At 47.5% G+C, this 19,600-nt stretch overlaps 1 protein-coding gene across 2 annotated transcripts; it reads right to left on the bottom strand.

The window, feature by feature from the left end:
• Positions 1-525: 525 nt before the first annotated feature.
• anp32e (acidic (leucine-rich) nuclear phosphoprotein 32 family, member E) lies at positions 526-19,197 on the bottom strand. Of its 2 annotated transcripts, none has more exons than XM_067975818.1 (7): positions 18,977-19,197; positions 6,467-6,616; positions 5,210-5,332; positions 3,729-3,882; positions 2,422-2,576; positions 1,330-1,390; positions 526-697 (listed from the first exon to the last, which is right to left on the bottom strand). In XM_067975818.1, exons 1-7 carry the CDS (start codon positions 19,028-19,030, stop codon positions 630-632), a joined length of 765 nt encoding a protein of 254 aa, XP_067831919.1. In that variant the 5' UTR covers positions 19,031-19,197; the 3' UTR covers positions 526-629. The 2 variants fall into 2 exon arrangements, with proteins under 2 accessions (XP_067831919.1, XP_067831920.1); XM_067975819.1 differs by having other exon boundaries at positions 526-694.
• Between the last annotated feature and the right edge of the window lie 403 nt (positions 19,198-19,600).

Raw genomic sequence — 19,600 nt, 5'->3', positions numbered from 1 at the left:
ATATAAATTCCTATGTCCATATTTATACTGGAACTTGCCCATTTAACTGGTTATGCTGGAATTACAATCTGTCACCAGTGGTAATGCTGCAGCACCTCCATTGATGGGAGGGTGTAATTACAGCATGACAAGTTTACATCGTAAGTGTGGACACAGGAATTTATAAGAACAGAAAGATAAACATAATGTAGAACTTTAAAATGGGCACCAAATTACATCTGCTCTTCATGGTCCAGTTCCCCCCCTCCCCCTGAAGAGTATACTTAGTCTTGACTCATGTGCAACATCACAGGAGATCAACTAGCTCTTCAAAATTTTATTGGGATCCCTGCGCATACCTAGTTTAAGTACAGACTCCACACGAACACGGCAGCCTCCCATGTAAAGAAACTGTAAAAAAATAGAAACAGGCGACAAACGCATCCGGGACATTGCCAGTAAAACTGGAATGGTTTAAAAAGTACAATAAAATAGTGTCCTTCCCCAAGTGCACTCCCCTTCTTTCTCTTCTCCCCACCCACCCGCCCCCTTCAACTCCCATTGTGACAGTTACCATCTAAAGAATAGCAAGAATGCAACAGAGTCGTATTGTGATGGAACAGGAGTTTGGTCCCGCCTGACGGAGGGAGCTACTCATCATCCTCTCCCTCATCTTCCGCCTCTCGTTTTCGCTTTTGTCCTTGAGGGGCAGCACCTTCTGAAGAAAAATAAAATAGACTCATGTAGCTATCATTTTAAGTCAGCAAATAACATGCACCACCTGCAAACGTCACAGCAGCATATCCTCTGACTCACTCACCAGGTTTCTTTCCCTAAAAGGATATTAGTGAACCAGTTGGCTTTTTACAAAAATCTCACAGCTTTATGATCACTTTTACTGATAGTCCGCACCACTCATAACGGGCATGTTGGTGTTAACATGATTCAACCACTAGATGTGTTGGACGACAAACCCAGGCACCCGCCAGAGGATTCGGACTGTATTGTTAAAAAAGTTACTGCGTTTCACAAGGCGGCAGGAACTTTGAAATTGACCATCTGAGTTTGCCCGCCCCCTCGTTTTGTGCAAAATGAGTATATTTCAAATGACAAGGAAACATGTTAGCACAGTTAATTTATTCCTTTCAACCTATAACTTTAACAGTAGGTAAAGAGTAAGCAATTAAGGTAATCACACTTTAAAAAGGAGGTGCGAAGCTCACTGAATTACCATCTCGGGAAGATAGCAAAGTGTGCTCAGGGTCCAGGGAACAGTGCCCCAGTAAGAGTTGGTCTTCAGTGGGGTGGGGGTAAAAATAAAAATCAGCTTTCAACAAATAAAAATGTTACCTTGATCATCTGCCTCTTCCTCCTCTGCTTCATGAACATAATCATCATCATCCTCTTCATCCTGCAAGAAAGAACTTGCATTTATAGTGCGCTTTTCATGACCTCAGAATGTCCCAAAGTACTTTACAGCCAACGAACTGTTTTTTGAAATGTCGTCACTGTTGTAATATAGGGAATCTGGCAGCCAATTTGTGCACAGCAAGCTCCCACAAACAGCAATGAGATAATGACCAGATAATCTGCTTTAGTGATGTTGGTTGAGGGATAAATATTGGCCAGGACAAGGGAGAACTCCCCTGCTCTTCAAAATAGTGTTGTGGGTCTTTTATGACCACCTAAGAGGGCAGACGGGGCTCGGTTTAATGTCTCATCCGAAAGACGGCACCTAAGACAGTGCAGCACTCCCTCCGTACTGCACTGGAGAGTCAGCCTGGATTACGTGCTCGTCTCAGCAGTAGGGCTTGAACCCACGACTAACTCGGGCGAGTGCGCTACCACTAAGCCACGGTTGACACATCGGTAGAAAACAGCCACAACAACACAGGACGAGGAAAGGCTGCTCACTTCTTTTAAGTCCCATTTCTAACTATTCATGGAGACCAGACAACACTTTTGGGGGGGGGGGGGGGGGGGTGGGTGGAGGAGAAAGTTAATGATTGCAATAGCAGGATCTCAATGGAAAGGAAGAAAAAATAAAGTGGTAGGGGAAAGAGAAGGAATTAAAACAAAATTAGTCTGTTATAATAGTAAATAAAACCATTGGGTGTTCCACAAAGTAGAGGTTCATGGGTGGCAGAAATTCTGATTGCTTTGCTGCATCAGAAGATCTTAGCAGGGCACCACAACTGCTTCAAGTCCCTCGGGTGTTGGGAGGAGCAAAGTTGGCCACAGTTCTTGTCCATCAGTTAACGCAAAGACTGGACTGGGCTTGGCTATAATTCCTCCTCCATGCTGGAACAGTCTCCCAAAACTCAGACTGGAGCTACACATAATGAATGGGCACATCAGCACTAGAGCCCAGCAAGAAAGCAGCTTCAGGAAAGTGCCAGCCCAGAGAGCTCTTTTATTCCACCAGCAGATATAGAAACAAACCTGAATTTCTTCTTTTAGGAGGTAGGACAACCCAACCTCCTCCACCTCCTCTTGTTCATCCTCCTCCTCTTCATCCTCATCCTCTTCATCATCATCCTCATCGTCATAATATTCTCCTGCAGCACCAGCTCCATCTTCTTCATCCTCACCTTCCTCTATAGAAGAAAGGAAGAGATACTTTTCATAATCCAGCCACACTCTGCAATACTAAAAAGGACCAATAGAAATCAGAAGGACAGCAAAAAAAGGGGAAGGCTCCATTAACCCTTATTTTTACTTCAACATTTTATCCAACGAGTAGCAGAGCCATAGACCATAAATGTTAGATTTGACCGAGTTAGCTGATTTCAGCTGGGACTGAAGTTACCCAAAAGGAGGGATGTTGGGTGAGGACAGGGGCCAGTTTCCACAATCAACCTCTCCAAAATCAAGCAACCTGCCAACAATCAGCACCATCTTTGAAGAATGGGCACTTGGATGAGGTACCAGAGCCTTTATGAAATGAACAGCTGTTTTACTAAGTTTAGTCTGCAGTTCCTCGGCATATAGGGTGCCGATCTACTTGTACGGTTCAACGTCTCACTCAACCCTCAGAGGGGCAGTCGAACCCGATCCTGTCCTCAACCTCCAGACAGACACTCACTTTCCAGCAGCAGTAAATCTGGCTTTTTTTCCCCCATCCTGGGGGCTCTATGCCCAAATATAGCCTGTACCAATGCCCTGGCTATGATCAGCTACCTTAGCCAACTGGGAGGAACCAGCAACCAATTTTCAATTGAATGATTTGGACAACACCAGGGTTCAGGAGAAAGCTTGTCCGGAAACTCTGGATACAAAAGTTGAATTAAGCTGTTGCACTAAAACTATTTGCAAAAGGAGGAACTGTATTTGAACTACACTGTTATAGGTTGGCATGAAGTGGCTGGAATCTAGCATTAAAACAACTGGAGGAGGGCGATGGGCTGGCAATTAGCAGGTGTGCAGAATGAGGGAGAAATATATTAAAAATGTCATATTAAAGAATAAATCCTCAGACTTGGCTGTGATGATCCCACGGTGGAATATCCTGGTGATACTCACACAAAGAACAATCACTTGGGTGAGGTACTGGAAGGGGGCGACACTCAAAACTTTACCTAAGTGAGATTCAGCACCTTCGGGGGAGGTGGGGTGAAAATGTTGTCAGTGGGATGATTCCGAGAGAGAACTCTTAACCACGAGAGAACAGCAGGACTGATGTGGAAGATTCCACCCCCCACCCCCCCAAACAGCCTCCAGGCCGCCACTCCCAAGCGGACATCTCTTACCATCATCAGACTCTGGGGCCTCCTGGTCATCTCGGTCAAAGCCATCCAAGTAAGTGATGTGAGGGAGGAGCTTGAATATGTTCTCTCTGTAGTCATTAGGATTGGAGATATCACAGTTATATAGGTCCAAGCTCTTCAAATGCGTCAGGTTTTTCTGAAATTTAAAAAGACCAATGTTAAATATAGGACCGTAAGACCGGAAACCTTTGAATTAGTGACACTATTCAGTCACGTGAACAAATCAAATATGTTACTGAGCCCACCCAACAGGTAATTTAATACAGTATTAAAAGGACAGTTAAATGTTTTGGTCAGACTCAAATCACCAACAGCCATCAAAACAAAACAAAAATCCAGGTAGTGTGGTGTGGAATCAAAAACTGGCACAGGACTCTACAATGGGAAACTGAGGTGGAGGACAGGCTGAGACCCAGAGAGTCTGGAAAAAAGTACAAAGGGAATACTGAGGGAGGCAAGGAGTTCCGCAGTTAAATATCCTGGAAAAGGAGTTAACACTGGGCCTTGATTTCAACACAGCAAGGATGCAGGGAGGAGTATGTAGGTCGGAGTATTTGCATCTTGGGAGGACAGTGGATCACAGTATCAATGAGACAAAAGAGAAAGAGAAAGTGGCAAGGAAGAAAAAGAACAAAAGTTGAAGGCTAAAACTAAAAAGGACAAATATAATTTCTGGCTTACTCAGCATTTATTGCTACAGTGCGGTTTCCACCCCTAGAGGGAGCACTTAACACCTTAAAGCATCCCAGCCACTTCACAGAAAATGAACCCAGACGCCTTCATTGAGGAATAAAGGTGAACCCACATGGCCACCATCACGTTGATCAGTCGCAGTGCAACCTGTCCAGACATCGTCACAATAGTGATCGACTTAGTGATGGATACAGCATCAATGAACCAACAGCACCGAGGACATAATAAGGGACAAGTCCTTTATTTCTAACACAACCTGCTGGAAACAGTATCAAACAGACAAAATAGAAGTCTTTGCACAGGATAGGACATTGATAATTGGTACTTTCTTACCCTGAGGGGTTTCCTGCACACCCATTAATGGGTTAGCAAACTACACAATCAGTTTTATTTTGAATGGAGCCCGGTGGAAAAACAAGGGAAAATTATAAAACAAAGAGCCTGCAACAAATAGGTCCTAACAATATGAGGAGGTCAGGAAAGTGCTGACTATTCCTTCCCAGGTAGAAGGAGGATATTAGCTCTCCTACTGTTTCCAGCAGGAGAGAGCGGACCTCACATCCACCAACCCCACCCCGTGCAAAACCTCCCATCCCCAGGAAAAATCAGAGTACCTGGTGTAAACAAAAAGCATTAATGTATCATTAATGTAAGGAATCTTACAACACCAGGTTATAATCCAACATCATTATAGTCCAACGTATCATTAACGTGCAGGTATTGCCAGACCTACGAGGTCACCTCTAGTGACCTGAGCAATGACCACCTACCAGAGGTTCAACTGTGCTGTAGTCTTTGATTTTATTGCTGCTGAGGTTGAGGTACACAAGGTTGGGGCACTTCTCCGTTAGTAACTCCAGTCCTCCCGAGATGGAGTTATCACTGAGCTCCAGCTGTGAATGAGAGAAAGATCAGGCGCGGTCAGATTAACTTTCACAACAGGGCCTCGTTACGTTACCGCAGAGGTCTTAGAAACCACTGCAAAGCAAATGAGGAAACAGCACACAAGCCAAGCACCCGCCCCACCCCCCCCCCAAACCCCGGTCCTATCCAGGAGAGTGGGTGGATAGGCCCCTCACTTCTGCTCTAAATAAGCTGTTAAGAACATAAAGAACAGCTCAGTTTGACTCCGCACCAGGGAGAAAATTAAAGCAGAGGGTTCGAGGGAAGTATCCCCCCACCCCTACCATGAACACCCCACGAGGAGCTCAGCCGTGCTATCGCCCCTTCAATAAGTGGAGCAGTTATTCACCCCCTCCACCCCCAGCAGGGTTTCCTAGCACCCCACATGATCCCTGGCCAGCAAGTGAGAGGTACCAAGATCTGTGGGCGTGGGTGCAAGATGCTTCCCAATGTGGGGAAGCCCCCGTTATCCATCCCAGCACTTCCTGCAGCAACAGGCAGAGATCAGCAACGCAGTGACACAAGGGGAGGGAGCTCTAATCCACCTTTTGTGGCAAGGCAAGTGTGATTTTGATTAGATGTTGTTAAGCCCCTCCCCACCGTGGACACATCTTCCCAGTTAATGTTTGGATCTGTAGCAGAGGTGCCTTCAACTGCCAACCATTTCACACAGAAACTGCCAAATGGAAATTTGTATTTTTTTTAATAAACAGTTCAATGAGCAAACGCAGCCCCCCAGAGCAGTACAGACCAGCAAAGTCTGAGGTTTGATCCCTGGTCTAAACTATAGCTGATCTCAGCCAGAGTGGGGCAAGGGGGCCACTGTGCTTCTGGGGAGAGAGACAAAAAACCCAGCCAGTTTCCAGTCCTGATCATTATCCAACCATTCCCACTGGAAAAGTCCACGAGGACACGATCAGGTTCAGCCATGATGCTCTCTACTGTCGACATTTCTTGGGCCGACACAAAAAGGGGGGGGGGGGGAAAAAACATTTTAAAAAAGGGAATAACTTGGCCGGGGGAGGGGGGGGGGGGGGAAAAAGGAAAACCAGACAAGCTCCACAGCAAGCCCCACTCCCCCCACCGACAAACCCTTTCTAAAACTCACTGTTGCAAGAGTTCACCTTTAAGAGTTTATGCAGGTTTGGGAGTTTGGCAAGAGACTTTAGTCCCACGTTGATCATACTGAGATACTCCAGCTCCTTAAAACCATCATCAAAGCCATCGATCTCCCCTTCGTTGCTGCGACAATTGTCGATTACTAGCTCTGCGACCTGAAATGGGGGGGGAAAAAAAAGCACTTGCATGTGACAGCTGCTCATTGGAATGAAAATCCTCACTGGCCCTGCCTGGGTAACTCATGATAAGGCCCCAACGTGTCCCCTCTCCAGCTTGGATCGCAATCGCTGACAGAAACTACACCACTCACATCTGCTCGAGAAACTTCAGAACAGCAGACACGATTAATGTTTGCTCATTATTTTAAAGAATGGGGTTTGAAATGGTGACTGAACAAAGCCCAGAGCAACTAGCACTAAAAATGACATCTCCAGCCCCCCCCACCAATGGGTGAACGCAATGAATGAGCTCATCCTGAGACATCAGAGGGGCCGATTGGCCTACTCCTGCTCCTATTTATGTTCTTATTCCTAGACTGGCCCAGCCAGTGCAGCAATGGATTAGCCAATGGAAATAAAGACACCCACATTCTCACTCCTGACTATCCAGTGACCCCCTTCTGGATAATGGTTGTTGAGCAGGGTCCGTGATGCTCCTCCACCACAGTAGAATAGCCTGCTGCTACTCACTGTCCACGTGGATATGGTACCCGAAAGTAGCCTGTGCCTTTGAAAATGCACCATAGCAAGGAGAGCATGAGAGGAAATTGGAAAAGCTGAATAATTATCACTGCATAAAGCTCCTTCTGCAATTTGGGATTGTATACACACTAGGAGGCATTGGATCACCTGGGCACTGCGAATGCAGAAAAAGCAGGTGGGGAGGAGCGCACTGGTCAGGGATCCCACCTGACGTCCAGGTATCCATCAGACCAAAGGCAAGTGCCCAACACTTTGTGCAGACTGGTTCCCCAGTCACTCGGGCTCAGAATCCCTGCCAATAATGCAAGACTTGCAGACAGCTGTAAGTTAGTGAAATACCCACCCACAGGACAGAGTTACTGTCAGGGACATGTGAAGCTTCCAACCCCTCCCCACATTGTATCCTCCATTTCATCCTTCTCATTTTTCTCCAAATGAATTTTCCATGGGCAGTTTTCCCTCCCAGTATTGAGATCAATCTTCAGTACGTTTAGGACCTCCTAACTAACTCCTTTCCCTGGACTTCAAATCTGTGGAAATCCTTACCAACCTCACTCAGTTCTTCCTCAGTCTGCATGCTTTTAAAATCCCAAGCACTACTCTGGTACTAATCTCATCCACCTCCCCCCTCACACATTCCCCAGCCGTGGCACTGTCCTGCATTTTTGGGTTTCTCAAATGATAAAAATCCCAGATTCACGACAGTTCGCAAAACAAAAAAGGGAGGAACTGTTCAGTTTGGTTTAGTTATTATTTATGTCTGGGTCAGTGCACTGCAGCAGACTGGTCGACTAGTGACAGATAACCTTATTAACAGGAAGATTAAGCAAACTCCTTCGATGTTATAACTACGTGAAGGTGTTTACAAGGCTGCTCCATTGTTATGTAACGAAGTACTTGAGGCTACGTGGCTGTGTTAGTGCCAAGCCCAGTGCGGGCACTTCCAGCCATGGTCAGAGGCTGATCCAAATAAGCATTTGCAGACAGGCATTGGGCCCGACAACATCCCGGCTGCACTGCTGCCGACCTGTGCTCCAGACATGGCTGCGCCTCTAGCCAAACTGGTCAAGTGTCACCCACATCCCATGCACGACTAAACCAGACAGAGAGGATTGTATTGATGTCCAGGCACCTTACAGCGCCACGCACGCACGCCACCCCTGTTTGGAGAGATGATTAGCATCCTTTTGTCAGGTCAGAATATCAACTTCTGCCAGCTGAAAGCTGGGAAATCAAGGAGGCCCCAGGCCTATGTAGGGTCTCCTCCTCCCCAAAGTGTACCAGGCAACCATTAGTGACAGCATGGCTCACAGGCCTTAGAAACTGAACAGTAGCGGCAGGTGCATTAAGCCAGCCACTGTTTAGAAACTAAACGTGTGTTTACTCACAGAAGAAGTATTTTAATATGATAAATGGTGAGTTTGCACACTTTGTTACAGATGCAAAGGCATCCTAAAATGCTGGCTGTTTCAGAGTTGGAGCTGGAACACATTCACTTTGTAAGGTTCCCCCGACCAAACAACAGTTAAACTCTTCAATGATCAGAGGCTTGGTTTCCTTAACAATCAGACTTTAGGGTCTTAAGGGACACATGACCTTCCCAGCAAGTTAATACATTGTGCATCACTTCTGTTCCTATACAGCAGCACAACAGCCAGCATTGGAGACAGTTTGCAAACAGCGTGTGGGTGTTCATGCATCGGGGGCACTCCCGCCCATTAAACATGCCCACCTCGTTTGGCTGGAGGAGTCGGTGATAAATCCTGTAATGTGCAGAGACGGCACCGCTGATTTTCAGCAGTGGAAGAGATTTACAGCTTCCTGTTGTGTTTCAGCTAGTGTCTACACAAACTGCTGCAGAGCCAGAACAATCAGGGAAAACATCCTCTTCGAAACCAACTTCCACTCCGACGGTGAAAGTATCTGCAAGATGTCCACGGACACTATTTTGGGAGTAGAGTTCACAGTTGTGCAGCTAATTCAGCACTGCAACCATCTTAATGCTGCCAGCACAGTAGGCAACAAGTACCTCAAATTGAGACATACCTCAGTCAATAAGACAAGGCACGAACATGGTTTGAACTTGGCTGTTATTTGTTGTGCACTCCTGGGCAAAATCTCTCCTCCCCCCTCTCCGTCTCCGTCTCTATCTCTATCTCCCACACCCTCCCACTGGTCCGGTCTCCAAGCACCACTGCAGGGACAGCCTGCAATCTGTTAGCAGAAGCCAGTCTGACGGAAGCTGTAATACTGATGATACTCATGGCAGCTCAAGTGGGTCCCACTGAAATATAACTCTGCATCCTTGGACAAGACACTGGAAATCCACATTAAAAGTCAAGACTAATAGTGCAGCAACGGAAGCTACAAGATCATACGAACACATAAATTAAGAGCAGGGGTAAGCCATTCAGCCCCTCGAGCCTGCTCTGCCATTTGATAAGATCATGGCGGATCTGATTATGACCTCAACCCTACTTTCCCATCTACCTACCATAACCTTTGACTCCCTTGTTAATCAGATCAACGGGATAGGAATTTAACAAATAGACCTGGCATCCACCAGAGAACATTCTCGTGGGACCACGAGGACCCTCAGTATGTCACGCGCGCACACAATCTTCGAGTCCATTAAGGAGACAGTAGCAGAACATTTGGATAAACATAATTTAATAGGACAAAGTCAGCATGGCTTCACAAAGGGGAAGTAATGTCTGACAAATTTGCTTGAGTTCTTTGAGGACATAACGTACAGGGTGGATAAAGGGGAACCAGTGGACGTAGTGTATTTAGACTTCCAGAAGGCATTCGACAAGGTGCCACATAAAAGATCATTGCTCAAGATAAAGAATCACTGGATTGGGGGTAATATTCTGGCATGGGCGGAGGATTGGTTATCTAACAGGAAGCAGAGAGTTGGGATAAATGGTTCATTCTCGGACTGGCAACCAGTAGCCAGTGGTGTTCCGCAGGGGTCGGTGCTGGGTCCCCAACTCTTTACAATCTATATTAACGATTTGGAGGAGGGGACCGAGTGTAACATATCAAAGTTTGCAGATGATACAAAGATGGGAGGGAAAGTAGAGAGTGAGGAGGACATAAAAAAACCGACAGGGGGATATAGACAGGCTGGGTGGGTGGGCAGAGATTTGGCAGATGCAATACAATATTGGAAAATGTGAGGTTATGCACTTTGGCAGGAAAAAAAATCAGAGAGCAAGTTATTATCTTAATAGTGAGAAACTGGAAAGTACTGCAGTACAAAGGGATCTGGGGGTCCTAGTGCAAGAAAATCAAAAAGTTAGTATGCAGGTGCAGCAGGTGATCAAGAAGGCCAACGGAATGTTGGCTTTTATTGCTGGGGGATAGAATATAAAAACAGGGAGGTATTGCTGCAGTTATATAAGGTATTGGTGAGACCGCACCTGGAATACTGCATACAGTTTTGGTCTCCATACTTAAGAAAAGACATACTTGCTCTCGAGGCAGTACAAAGAAGGTTCACTCTGTTAATCCCGGGGATGAGGGGGCGGACATATGAGGAGAGGTGGAGTAGATTGGGACTCTACTCATTGGAGTTCAGAAGAATGAGAGGCGATCTTATTGAAACACAAGATTGTGAAGGGGCTTGATCGGGTGGATGCGGTAAGGATGTTCCCAAGGATGGGTGAAACTAGAACTAGGGGGCATAATCTTAGAATAAGGGGCTGCTCTTTCAAAACTGAGATGAGGAGAAACTTCTTCACTCAGGGTAGTAGGTCTGTGGAATTTGCTGCCTCAGGAAGCTACATTAAATAAATTTAAAACAGAAATAGACAGTTTCCTAGAAGTAAAGGGAATTAGGGGTTACGGGGAGCGGGCAGGAAATTGGACATGAATTTATATTTGAGGTTAGGATCAGATCAGCCATGATCTTATTGAATGGCGGAGCAGGCTCGAGGGGCCGATTGGCCTACTCCTGCTCCTATTTCTTATGTTGTGTAATCTTAAATTCAGGAGTAAAAAAGGTACAAGCTGCATATGCAAAACAGAACAACATAACTTAGGAAATGTTACAGTACATACAAGATCATTGCTATTCATTTCACTATTCCAAAAGATTCCACACTACCCCTTATACCCTTCAATTGCTTCATGCATCAAAAACCTATCCAGGTCTCCCTCGAGTTCGCCAGCACTATCAATCTCTGCCATTCCCCCAGGTGAAGGAATGTCAGGACAATCCACCTCTTAGTCGTGGCTCCGTTGGTAATACTCTCGCCTCCGAGTCAGAAGGTTGTGGGTCCCACTCTAGAGACTTGAGCTCATGATCCAAGCTGACACTCCCCGTGCAGTTCCGAGGGAGTGCTGCACTGCTGGAGGTGCAATCCTTCAGATGGGACGTTAAACAGAGGCCCTGTGTGCACTCAGGGGACGTAAAAGATCCAATGTCACTATTTTGAAGAACAGGGAAATTCTCCCTAGTGTCCTGGCCAACGTTTATCCCTCAACCAACATCACTGAAACAGATTATCTGATCATTATCACATTGTGAAGCACTTTGGGACATCGAGTTCGTGAAAGGCACTATAGAAATGCACGTCTTTCTTTTTATTCAAGGTGGAGGCTGCCCCCATGATCCACATACAACAGGCCTTCCACATCTGATAAACACCACAAGCCCAGATAACTTGGATATACCACATCTTACCACAAGATACTGGCAAACCATTCAAATACTTTCTTCCTCTCCCTTCCATGTTCTCCCCTCCTCTTGAAGGTGCCCACTGGTGGGAAACAATTCTACATGTGATGGCTGCTGCCTGGCACTTTATAAAGCTGCCCATTCTTCATATCGAGCCGGCACAGCGAGTGTTGGCAGGCTAGTCGGTCACAGAAAGCACCACAGCAAAGCCCAAAGTGCACTTTCCACCAGGGGTCACTGTTTAGTGATCAGTAGCAGGAACCCTGACTGACTTCACTTCCCCAGCACAAGGGGCCAACCTTGGGATAGCATTGAGGTCACCGATCTGTGGATTGAACACAGACTGATGATCTTCCTAATCTGACTGGATCACTTGCTTAACCAGTTGCAGCACAGCAGAGTCCCATGACCACCATCTTAAAGGCGGTTAAATGGTCAAAACACCCGATGGCTCAATGAGTACATGAGCCTCACAGATCAGGAATGTCGCGGGCCGATTCCTGGCCCGCGCCGAGTTGGCCGGTCGCGGGCCGATTCCTGGCCCGCGCCGAGTTGGCCGGTCGCGGGCCGATTCCTGGCCCGCGCCGAGTTGGCCGGTCGCGGGCCGATTCCTGGCCCGCGCCGAGTTGGCCGGTCGCGGGCCGATTCCTGGCCCGCGCCGAGTTGGCCGGTCGCGGGCCGATTCCTGGCCCGCGCCGAGTTGGCCGGTCGCGGGCCGATTCCTGGCCCGCGCCGAGTTGGCCGGTCGCGGGCCGATTCCTGGCCCGCGCCGAGTTGGCCGGTCGCGGGCCGATTCCTGGCCCGCGCCGAGTTGGCCGGTCGCGGGCCGATTCCTGGCCCGCGCCGAGTTGGCCGGTCGCGGGCCGATTCCTGGCCCGCGCCGAGTTGGCCGGTCGCGGGCCGATTCCTGGCCCGCGCCGAGTTGGCCGGTCGCGGGCCGATTCCTGGCCCGCGCCGAGTTGGCCGGTCGCGGGCCGATTCCTGGCCCGCGCCGAGTTGGCCGGTCGCGGGCCGATTCCTGGCCCGCGCCGAGTTGGCCGGTCGCGGGCCGATTCCTGGCCCGCGCCGAGTTGGCCGGTCTCGGTTGAAGCAGCAGCTACAATTAGTCTTGGTGACACTGGGTTGAGGGGACAAACAGCCAGGGTTCCATTTCCTGGTCAGTCTCCAGTCATCCCCATCGGAACACATGCAAGGTCAGGTAGCTCGGGTTCATCTCAGAAAAGGGGATGGGCCTGTGTTCCAAATGGCAGTTTCCTGTTCCTAAAAATTCCTGTGTTCTTTGCTGTATTGGTTGGACATAGGCTTGATCAACTGTGCTAGGTCAGTGATAGCCCAGGGGGGGGGGGGGGGGGAAGATCGCCTGGGAGGGAGTTTTTTTTTTAACCCCTCAAACCTCTCGTACTCTCCAGAAATGCTGGTAGAGGTGCTATTGTGATGATATCAGCTCAAAAATCATAGGGAAACTCAATTTCCCTTGACATTGCTCACAGCAATTGACACGAGAAGCAGGGAAATGTTACAGGAAAGTATGAAGTTACAGGAATTCGTGCTATATGTAATCACTATTAATATAGATCATTTGAAGTGACTTCGAGAGCCCCCCCCACCGTGACTTACTGAGAATACGTGCGCTATGCGATGCGCCATTAAACCATCCGGACCTGGAAATTCAGGTTTAACGCCTGGTCTGTGTTCAGAAACTCAACCCAACGGGCCTATGACCCCTTGGGCAGGAGAGGAAATAAAGCACGGGTTGCTCATCATTACTCACATGGCACTCATAGGGTGGAGAGGCAAGGGCAGGCATGGCTGCAACAGCACACAGTCAAAAAGGCCACAAACTCTCATCCAGGCTCACATGCAAAGAAAAAGGTGCTCAAGGCCCATCGTCACTCATAGAACCATTGCAGCACAAATTGCCACTTCTAATGGAGGAGCAGTAAGGCAAGAATGGTCAAGGAGTTGGTGGTTGGGGCAATGGGAATAGAAAGAAAGGAAGGAAGGTCAACTTTAATACAGGGAACAACCATTTCATTAAATTTTGACATCTCACGCTGGGGCATTCGCGTCGCCAGGTAAATTTGCCTTTCTGATGAGTTTCTCTGCCCGGAGATATCTGAGGGAAGGAGCAGGAACAGGACCAGTTCCCAATAACTTTGCAGAAGTTGTGGGGGGGGGGGGGGGTGGCTGGGGGACCCCCACCCAAAAGGTGCCAGACAGGAACACCAAGCTGAGAAGTCTCAGGGTGGCTCAAGAACTCAGAGCAGAGATTAAATCAGCAGGGATTGGAGCAGACAACTTGGTTCATCACAAAACTGTTCTGTACAGGTGGAGCAAGCAGTTTCATCAAGTCAATTCTGGTCCAGCCTTCCTAACACGCAGCAAAGATAAGCCGACTGGGTTAAAACTATTTAAATTAGAATTATTGAACACACGCTGTTTTCGTGTTGCCGGGAAGCCACTGGGAGAAGTAAAACTGCGACCTACCCACTTTTTCTTGCTGCGCGTCACTGGTCTCCGTTGAAGACCCTATAGAACTGACGGAGTCTGCACTTTATGCTGCCTCTGCCGACAGTTGAAAGGATTCAGGTACTGGTGTCTTCAGAGGTGTGGAGTTTGCCTTCTTGCAGGTGCCTTGAATACCAGGCACATATCAAAGTAAAACTACAGTCAGCTTCAGCTCCTGTGCCTAATACAGACATCAGTTTGGCAGCAGCACAAGTCAGACTCAACTGCTATTTACATCATTGCATTGAGAGTCTCAACTCAAAGCCCAAGGTAACTCAAAGGTCAGCTGCATTCACATAATCCCGTGCCAGTTCTACTTGACCATATATTACAGCAAATAACAAAATAAACCAGACCTCTGCCACATCCCTCCCTTTCCCTAGCCCACCAAGCCAAACTTCCCCCAGGGTCTCCCCCCTGCCCTAGCCATGAACTCACATCTTTCGCTAGTTTCTTTCCCATCTCCCTTCATGCTCTCTACGAGCTCACCTTGTCCACAAGACCCACCTCCTGCTCCCTCAATCCTATCCTCACTAAGCTGCTGACCACCCAAATTCCAGGCACCCATGCTAGCTGACATTGTAAACGCTTCCCACTCCTCAGGTACTGCCCCTCTCCCTTTCAAATCTGCTGTCTTCATCGCCCCCTCAAAACCCACCCTTGACCCCTCTCTCCTTGTAAACTACTGCCCCATCTCTAACCTCCCTTCCCTCTCCAGAGTTCTTGTATGTGTTGTCACCTCCCAAATCCATGTTTAAACCTCTCCAATCAGGTGTCAGCCCCTGAAACAGCCATTATCAAAGTAACAAATGACATTCTGAGAGACAGTGATAAACTATCCCTCCTCATTCTTCAACCAGTCAGCAGCCTTTGACACAGTTGATCACACCATCCTCCTCCTCCTCCTCCTCCTCCTCCACCCCTCTCCCCCGCTGTCCAGCTGGGTGGAATTGTGCTCGCCTGGTTCCATTCCTATCTATCCAGTCGTAACCAGAGAATCTCCTGCAATGGCTTCTCTTCCTGCTCCATTATCTCTGGACTCCCCCAAGGATCTAGTCTTGGCCCCTCCTATTTCTCATCTACGTGTTGCCCCTCGGCAACATCATCCGAAAACACAACAGCTGCTGCATGTACACTGACAATACCAAGCTCTACCTCATCCCTCTCCCTCCATGGCATCTTGTCTCGGGCTGAATGAGACTGTTCACAACCTCGGCATCCTAGTCAACCCTGAGCTGAGCTTCCGACCCCATATCCCCTCATCACAAAGACCGTCTACTTCCATCTCTGTAATATGACCCTTCTACACTCTGCCTCAGGCCATCTGCTGATGAAATTCCCATCCAAGCCTTTGTTACCTCCAGACTCGACTATTCCCATGCTATCCAGACCGGCCTCCCATCTCCACCCTCTAAACTTGAGCTCATCCAAAACTCTGCTGCCCGTATCCTAAGTCCTGTTCATCCATCATCCCGGCTCACCAACCTACATTGCCTCCCGGTCCAGCATGCCTCGATTTTAAAATTTGCATCCTCGTTTTCAAATTCCTCTATGGTCTCACCCTTCCCGATCTCTACGACCTCCTCCAGCCCTGTGCTCCTCCAATTCTGGCCTCTTGTGCAACCCCGATTTTAATCGCTCCCCCACTGGCAGCCGTGCCTTCAGCTGTCTAGGCCCTAAGCTCTGGAATTCTCTCCCTAAACCTCTCCTCCTTCAAACCCACCTCGATGTCAGCTGTGGCTCAGTGAATATCACTCTTGCCTCAGTCAGAAGGTTGGGGCTTCAAGTCCCATTCCAGAGACTCGAGTACATAATCCAGGCTGACACTCCCAGCATAGCACTGAGGGAGTGCTGCACTGTTGGAGGTGCTGACTTTCAGATGAGACGTTAAACCGAAGTCCAGTCTCTCTGCTCAGGTGGACTTAAAAGATCCCATGATATATTTCAAAGATGAGCAGGGGAGTTCTTCCCAGTGTCCTGGCCAATATTTATCCCTAACCAACATCACTAAAACTGATTATCTGGTCATTATCACATTGCTGTTTGTGGGACCTTGCTGTAATAAATTGGCTGCTACATTACAACAATGACTTCACTTCAAAAGTACTTAATTGGTTGTAAAGAGCTTTGGGATGTCCTGAAAAGCACTACAGAAATGAAAGTTTTTCTTTCTCTTTGACCAGCATTTGTTCACCTGTCCTACTGTCGCCTTCTTTGGCTGTGTGTCAAATTGTGTCGGATTACACTACTGTGACGGGCCTTGGGATGTTTTACTATGTTAAAGGCGCTACATAAATGCAAGATGTAAAGGCGCTACATAAATGCAAGATGTTAATGCACTGAATGCTGCAGTACTGAGCTGCAAGGACAAGGTGAGGGGCAAGATTTGATCCTCGGTCTGCGCTAAGGCAACCGATCGCAGCCGAGAGAGGGGGCAACAAACTACCTCGATGCCTTTAGCCTACAAAAAGGAAAGTCAATCAGGCCTCCTTCTCCTGAACCCTAGCCACTGTCCCCTGGTGACAAGTTTGCACATATGGACAAAGGCATGATCAGGCTTCAGTATGAGGCCTCCCAAGACTGAATATCCTGCCAACAGTCACTGTCTAGATTCACTCACCAAGCGTGACAACCTGTGGGATGTTGTGGAAAGGGGATGGAGCTGGTGCCCACAGAGCCAGGGTCAGCACTCCCAGGGGAGCAAATAAAGAGCTTTTTCTTATAGTTGCAAAAAAAAGGTTTGTAGTTGCAACACAGCAAGGAATTCCATAAAACTTACTGAGACATTACTTTTGTGCTGCCATCTTACAGTAGTAGAACCCACACTAGCCCTTAGCTCAGAGAGAAAACAAAAGGCATCTAATGGATTTTTCTCCCCTCCTGAAGGCACCCGACTGTTGCTCGGATACATTTCCATGGGGAGAATCAGCAAGTGCCCTACCAGTGAGTCCGTGGGCTACTGGACCATTGAAGGGCTCACAGTCAAACCCAATCCTCTCCACACCCAACAGAGGCACTGGATAGTAGTGAGAAGCAGGATCCCTGGCCATTTTCCTTCTTTCTAACCTAAGAGGTGCTGTTGTCAACTGTTGCCCCAGCAGAGATGAGCTAACCCAGTACAGACTAGGGCCAAACATAGGTCCTTCTGGTCTGACTGGCTCCACACCACACTGGGTAGTGTTTTTACACACAGGACCATTGTAGGAGCTGAATACATTTGATTTGTAGGTTCACAGTCATGTCTACCTTGGCCAAACACAAGACCCAGCTATGAATCAGCAGCGGCCAGATAGGCATCATCCATTCTATTTGTTCCACAAATCTACATTGGAAGTGAGCTTGTGGACAATGGCACATGACATTAAACAGGGGGTAAATACTTAGTCTGACCAAATAGATTTAAAACTTTCTTCTTGGTTTTGTGGGGTTGGGGTAGGGATGAGGAGGTGGGGACTGGAAGGCAGCAGTCATGTAACAGGCTAGTATAAAACATGCATTGTGTTAGGACAGGTAATTTACAACTCAACTCAGTGCAACCTGACTGCAAGGTGGGGGCAGGGGGAAGATAGAATCTTCATTCAAACCCAGTATTATGACCGGTGCAATACAAGGAGGGTACTGGATGTTAAACAAGGCAGAGTTGTATCAAACAACCACTTCAATCAACTGCACGACCTCTGAACTGAATGCAGTTATAAAGAATTGCTGAAGTTCATAGATTTTTTAAAAATGTTAGTGCTTTTAAGAAAAAAGTTGTATCTTCAGAACTAAAATAATTTCCTTCCCTGTTACAATTTTAAAATGAACAATGTGGTATTTTGAGGGAATATATATACATACACACACACATATATACATACACACAAATATTGAGGTCATGCATCTTTAAAGGCCAGATAACAGACCCGATCTTTGGGACAGTGCTTGCCCACCTCAGACAGATCATTCAAAAATCCTCATCAACCATCCCAAGATAAAAAGCTTCAGGATTCTCCTGTGTCAAAACTACTCAAATCTTGCATCCCATCAAGTTTACTGAATATAATTATTCTACAGCAATAGCAAGTTTAATAAAAAGTTTACAGCAACAATATGATCCATAAAACAGGCCTTGCAAAGACAATCATTATTACATCTGAAAGCAAAACTAAACACAATTAATTAAAATGCATCTTTGAGAAGCGATCATTGTGGCGAGAAGTTACTATGAATTGGGATCGAGGGGAAAAGGGCAAAAGGAGGAATTCTCCCCTCCCAATATACAATCTGGGCTAAGGTTATTATTAAAAGTCACACAAAGACAAATGGTAAAAACATCTCCAACCTAACAAGGGAGCAGTGCTGACCCTCAGCAGAAAGTTTCACATCAAAAAATTGTCCATTAAAAGTACAAACGCAAAATATTATATATTTTTTTTAATTTAAAAAAAAGGAGAGAACTAGAGAGTGAAATAGAGGAGGCTGGTGAGTTTAAAGGAAACTATTGCAATTTAATTGCACCTCTCAGGAGAAAATAAAGTGAGTAATCAGGACTTTTCTTTTTGAAGGGGAACGAAATCAGCAACACAAGTGACATGTGGTGTTAAAGCTCGCTCCATTAATGTGCAATAAACCCCCTCTACCTCCGCCGGGCTCCTGTTCCTCAGCTCCAGGTTGATCCTTTTCTTCATCTCCATTTTTTCCAGCTTTAAAACAAGAAGAAAAAACTTCAAAATAAAAAATAAATAAATAAAATGTTCTCTCTCTTTCTCCCACTCACACGGGCTCCAGCCAAGGACAAACAGCCTTTATCTCCCCACAGCTACTGAGCCTCCATTACATACACCGCACAGCCTGCGTGTCCCGCCCCCTCCCCGCGTAACACCGCAACCCATTGGTCCCTCCCGTCACTCCCTCCCACCCATTGGGCAACATTCACATCGATCGCACGGCCCGCCTTTATTTCCACGTTATGATTGGTTGAGGTCACGTCGATCACAGTGCGATGAGGGGGAACGCGCCCCGTGATTGGGATGCGGCCGCCGGAGGTACGCCCTTCCCGATTGGACCGCTCACGCATCAGTCAACTGCCAGCGGGCGACCGATCCCGCCCCGTGGAGCGAGACCACTGGTCGTCAGAAGGGAGACGACGTTCGATTGGCTGCTCTCGCCGTCATTCACGCGCGTGACGCGACGTCCCGCCCAGTAGTTTAAATTGGATTGGTTAGAATGAAAGCTTAAGGCTGTACGGCGACGCACGATTGGTC

The sequence above is a fragment of the Heptranchias perlo genome, chromosome 44 (assembly GCF_035084215.1).
Source record: "Heptranchias perlo isolate sHepPer1 chromosome 44, sHepPer1.hap1, whole genome shotgun sequence".
Taxonomy (NCBI): Eukaryota; Metazoa; Chordata; class Chondrichthyes; order Hexanchiformes; family Hexanchidae; genus Heptranchias; species Heptranchias perlo.
This window is presented reverse-complemented; position numbering and strand designations above follow the sequence as displayed.